The sequence below is a fragment of the Helianthus annuus genome, chromosome 15 (assembly GCF_002127325.2).
Source record: "Helianthus annuus cultivar XRQ/B chromosome 15, HanXRQr2.0-SUNRISE, whole genome shotgun sequence".
NCBI classification, from domain to species: domain Eukaryota; kingdom Viridiplantae; phylum Streptophyta; class Magnoliopsida; order Asterales; family Asteraceae; genus Helianthus; species Helianthus annuus.
In genome coordinates this window covers 106701414-106706777 of record NC_035447.2, presented here as the reverse complement: position 1 = coordinate 106706777, position 5364 = coordinate 106701414, and the positions used below count along the sequence as shown (strand labels likewise).

Genomic DNA, 5364 nt, shown 5'->3' with positions numbered 1-5364 from the left:
AAACGGGAAAAAAACAGATGGAAAAACGTTGAACCCCACACACATGTTGTAGCGTGTTGACTCGCAAATTAAAACGAAAAAACGAAAAACTTGCGAAAAATGAAAAGTATGAGACACCAAAGTTGAAAATAAAAAAAGTGTTGGGATTAAATTTTAAAAGATAAAAGACCTTGGGGTAAAAGTAAAAAAAAATAACCAATGATCTCTTGTGCTAGTGGTAAGAGGGAGGTGAGAAGCTTTGCTTCTCTTGGAGGTCTTGGATTCAAATCAGACAATGAGGAATTTGAATACTAACTTGGTGATACTAACTAGTAACCCGATTAGCGACATCCTAACCATACACCGTTTAAGAAAAAGTAAAAAAAAATTAAAGTGGTTAAATTTAAAAGATAAAAACCTTTGTGTTGAAAATGAAAAAAGCAATTATCTTTTGAAAATCACCCAATACATAATGTACAACAACATAAAGCAACTTTGTGTTGCTAATTTATAATATGGTAATAGTGGAAGTTGAAAACAATATAAGCAACGAATGAACTAAAGAACATGAGAGCTCTCTTATTATATATATTATGTTTTCCTATACACACAAGAACTAAAGCATACATCTATAGGCAAAAGATCAAATACAAATAATCTTAACATACTAAACATACAAATTGAAGGAAAACCCAAAAAGACAAGGTGTCATTTTTGTAATTACCACCAACTATCAAAGTTACAACGAAAAATACCTAAAAAAACACAAATTTTTTTTTTAACATTTTTTATTAAAAAATCGCTACATTTCGTTAGCAAAAAAAAAAAAATAAAAAAAATAAAATAAAAATATAATAAAATAATTTGTGTGTTTTTTTTTTTATTTTTTTAGATTTTTTAGGTTTTTTGGGGGGTTTAGTTTGGGGTTAGGTTTTTTTAGGTTTTTGGGGGTGGGGGGGGGGGGGGGGTTAGGTTTTTTTTTAGGTTTTTGCGGGGTGGGGGTTAGGTTTTTTTAGGTTTTTGGGGGGTGGGGGGGGGGTAGGTTTTTTTTAGGTTTTTGGGGGGTGGGGGGTTTAGGTTTTTTTTTGGGGGTGGGGGGAGTGGTTAGGTTTTTTTAGGTATATTTGTAGAGTAACTTTGATAGTTATTGATAATTACAAAAATGTCACCTTCTCTTTTTGAGTTTTCCTTCAATTTGTATGTTTAGTATGTTAAGATTATTTGTACAAGAACTTTACCCTTCATCTATAATCTATACTGATAGAGATGTTTACAACTGAAGTCTTACATATTATTATTTTTTTTTTTTGATGCCTGATATATATGATCAATCACATGCCAGCAGCATGATACATTTTGTCGGATAAACGAGGAGCAAGAAGAACCTCCAGTGGCTTAGCTTTGAAGGCAGTCAGTGCCGAGCCTTCACTCATATCAATCGGTTCATTTGATGGTTTGTTCATCACAAACTGTTGAATCACACTGGCTAATGCTAAAGGCATAACATGTAAGGAAAAGATAATACCAGGGCATATTCTTCTACCACTGCCGAACGGAAGTAGTTTAAAATTCTTTCCTTTAGGATCAACATCCTTTTGACTCGTCAAAAATCTTTCTGGCTTAAACTCATTTGGATTTGTCCATATATTTGGATCACGATGTATTTTCGAAAGATTTACCAACAAACGTGTGCCTTTCGGGATGTTGTAGCCACCCACAACGCAATCTTCCATGGACTCGTGAGGTACGTCGAGAGGTCCAGCTGGGTATAAACGCAACGTTTCTTTGATAATAGCATCGAGGTAAACCAAGTTCTTTATGTCTGACTCCTCTACTAATCTGTCTCTTCCAACATGTTCATCAATTTCATCTTGGGCAGTTTTTAATGCCTTTGGGTTATTGAGTAGCAAAGATAAAGCCCAAATTAATGTTACAGATGTTGTGTCCGACCCAGCAGTTATTAATGCCTGCAGTTTGAAATAACCATAAATGTTGTTGGATTTTTTAAAATCTCAAGATGTATAAATCAACAAGTAATGATGCAGTAATTGTAATGTTAAACAAGGTAAAATAAGATTACCAGACATGTAGCTTTGATCACTGTGTCATGATCTTTACCCTGGAAATCCTCTTGAGAAGCATCTTGGAGAACAGAAAGCAGCACATCCATGAAGAGTTTTTCGCCTTCTTGTCGCTGCTGCCTAGAGTCCGTCGCTCTCTTTCGCTCGTTCAACCATCCTTGAAGGATGTTGTCCATTTCTTTACCCGCCATCTTCATTTCTTTCTCATATCCTCCAACGTCAAAACGATTCATAAAAGGAACAAAATCCGACACCACAAAAGCGCCTAATAACTCAAAGAACTTCTTCATCACTTTCCGAAACCGCTCGCCTTCTTCATCATTGACCCGAAACCTCTTCCCTGAAATAATCCTAACCAAGACATTAAATATCAAGTTCCCAAACCATTGTTGCATGTCCACCTTTACCATATCCGAATCTTCACTCTCTTTGTTCGCTATCCACGCCTCGTATATATCTCTTGTGGATTCTCTAACTTCTGAAACTCGATCATGCGCGAGCATCTCAACTCTTTTTTGAGAGAGAACCTCGAGCGTAATGATCTTGCGAACTTGTCGCCAGTAATCCCCATACGGAGCAAGCCCAAACGAGGCGTAGTTATACGTCATGATCTCTGCTGCCTTTGATTTCGGTCGGCTTGCAAACACCTTATCGTTTGTGGTAAAGCACTCTTTAGCTATCTCCCCACTACTCACAATCAAAGCTTGATGAACACCAAGCTTGATGGTGAAAATAGGACCATATTTGTCTGCCATATCACCTAAAACATGATGAGCGGGTCGCGATCCGCCTAGAAGGTGCAGGTGTCCCATTATTGGCCATGAACCCTTTGCTTGAGGTGCATGTTGGTTGTTCACTATGTTTAACTTCTTTCTCCTCAAGATCTGCAGCAGGAAAGCTACTGAAAAAACAAATAAAAAGGATGTTATAGTTGTTGAAAATGAGAGATGAAACTCCATGACTTCTTGTTCGATATATCACACAAAATTTTGCGTGTGATTATATAGCCAAAATGGATATATTTATACGTTTGATGTCAGTCAACTTTATACGTAAATGTCAAATATGGCAGATGATAGTATATGATACTGTAGTCTTCAAAATTGTTGCCTTGTTATTGGTTGGTTAGTATTTGACTGTCAATTTCATACGTAATGTCAAATATGGCAGATGAATAGATGATACTCTTTGTTTTGTTTCATTTGTTATAAGATACAAGATCTGTAAATTCTAAAAATCATCTTTACAAATTGTAATAAGACACAAGATATGTTTATTAATAATATATATGGAGTAACTGCGCGATGCGGCTGAGAACACAACATTTAGGTTGGTAATTTTATGGATGTGCATGGTGCAATTCAATTCAAATCAGTTTTGAGCCATAAGCAAGACTAACTCAGATTAGGTCGAGTAACGGGTGGCATACATGACTTCCAAAAATATGAGAAAAAAGGTTAAAGGTGTCAAAACATGTGTGTCAAGTAAATGGATCAAAATGTTTAAACTTTTTAATATTTTTATAACTAAGGAGTGTGTTAATGATTACAAACTAGTGAGATATTCCTGCGTTTTGCGGCGGAAATTCAGTCGGTATCAGTTCAGATCGTTATGGTAACAACACTCACTAGCTATAATAATTGAAAGAGAAAAGATTACATCGATCGAAACAATAAAAACGAATATTAATATTGGTACCAATGTTGTTTAATTGATATCAATTCGGTTCGTTTGCATTGTACGTTTATTTTATTTTAATATTTGGATATTTATTTTTTGAAAATGGATATTATGCAAGCTATTATACTAAACCGAATCGAAACCGGTTTAACAACATCTATATTGATACCAGTATTTATTTTTATTGTTCTTGATTTGGATAAACTATACCGTATCGCTACCATACCTTACCGAGTTGAACCAAACAACATCAATACTGGTATGCATTAACTTTTGTGGTTTCTTGTTTGATAACGGATACTTTGATTGCATCTTAATAGTCGTATGAAAAAAGAAAGATTTTAAAATAAATTAAAGTGATAAAATCACAAAATAATAAAAAGTTGCAAAAAACTAATATTAAAAAAAACTGAAACTACTACTGTTCATCGTCACGTAGTATTAATAATTTAACTAGATTGGTTTTCCGCGCGTTGCAGCAGTACGTGATCGTGGGCATTCGATCCGTATCGGGTAGGCTTGTTATAGTACTGGTATGATACATGCACTCAATATAGAAATCAATACATGTTTTACATGGAGAGAAACGAAAAAACAAACACCATTACCGACATGATGTTGTCCGAACGGTATCAATCAGTTCAGATCGTCACGGTACTGGTAATGAAAGAAAACAAAAAACATAAAAAAAGAATACATGTACATGTACCAATGTTATTCGGTAGGGTACATCAGTTTTTTAAAAGCAAAAGCAAAAGTAATAAAAATAAGTAGCGGTACTGATACCAATGTTGTTCGGTCGGTTTCGGTTTGGTTAACTAAGATAGCATCACAAAATTCATTACCAAACATAAACCATACAAATGAGTACATGTACATGTAGCGATGTTGTTCGACACGGTATAATAGCGATACGATGTCACTTTATTGAAAACAAAAATAATATAAATAAATAACGGTTTATCAAAAACAAAAACAATATAAATAAATATTGGTACCGATACATATATTATTAGGTCGGTTTTGGTTCTTTTTTGGTATGATGGCAGGACAATTTTCGTTTTCAATAAAATTTATACTGCAATATTGAAAAAGAAAAACAATCGGTTTCAGTTTGGTTTAGTACGATGGTAGCACATTATCCATTTTCAATAAATTTATATCGCAATGTCGAAAAAATAAACATAGAACGCAAGTTATTAGAAAAGTAATCAAAACATATGATAAATAAAATATAATTAAAAAATTGAAGACTTTGTTTTAATTATATATATACATACATACATATATATATATATATATATATATAGAGAGAGAGAGAGAGAGAGAGTAGGGTTCGCACGGAAAGTGTGTTTTTCCTAGAAAGTCTAGGAAGCGATCTGGTCCATCCGATTGGTGTGTTTAAGGGTTGAGATTAAATCAATGGCAATCTTGTAATATTTGAGTTTAATTAATTGATTGTTTTAAATGAGTAGGGGCAATTTTGTCAATGGCCGTGTTTTAAATCAATTAGATAACCGCCCAGTTCCTAAATTCAAGCGATTTTCCCTCTCTCTCTCTCTCCAAACCCATCTTGGAAACCCCAATTCCTACCAAAAATAACTACAATCATGGAAGAAGATAA

General features: G+C 34.2%; 1 protein-coding gene across 1 annotated transcript; it reads right to left on the bottom strand.

Moving 5' to 3' along the window:
* Positions 1-1231: 1231 nt before the first annotated feature.
* Positions 1232-3019, bottom strand: LOC110912110 (cytochrome P450 CYP82D47). Its single transcript, XM_022156785.2, has 2 exons — positions 2060-3019; positions 1232-1946 (listed from the first exon to the last, which is right to left on the bottom strand). Exons 1-2 carry the CDS (start codon positions 3017-3019, stop codon positions 1311-1313), a joined length of 1596 nt encoding a protein of 531 aa, XP_022012477.1. The 3' UTR covers positions 1232-1310.
* Between the last annotated feature and the right edge of the window lie 2345 nt (positions 3020-5364).

What these genes read in the sequence shown, in the direction of transcription:
- LOC110912110 (XM_022156785.2), bottom strand. Translation starts at nt 3,019, where the DNA reads ATGGAGTTTCATCTCTCATTTTCAACAACTATAACATCCTTTTTATTT. An exon ending in TGATCAAAGCTACATGTCTG is followed by an intron (nt 1,947 to 2,059) that starts GTAATCTTATTT and finishes TTCAAACTGCAG; the next exon opens with GCATTAATAACTGCTGGGTC.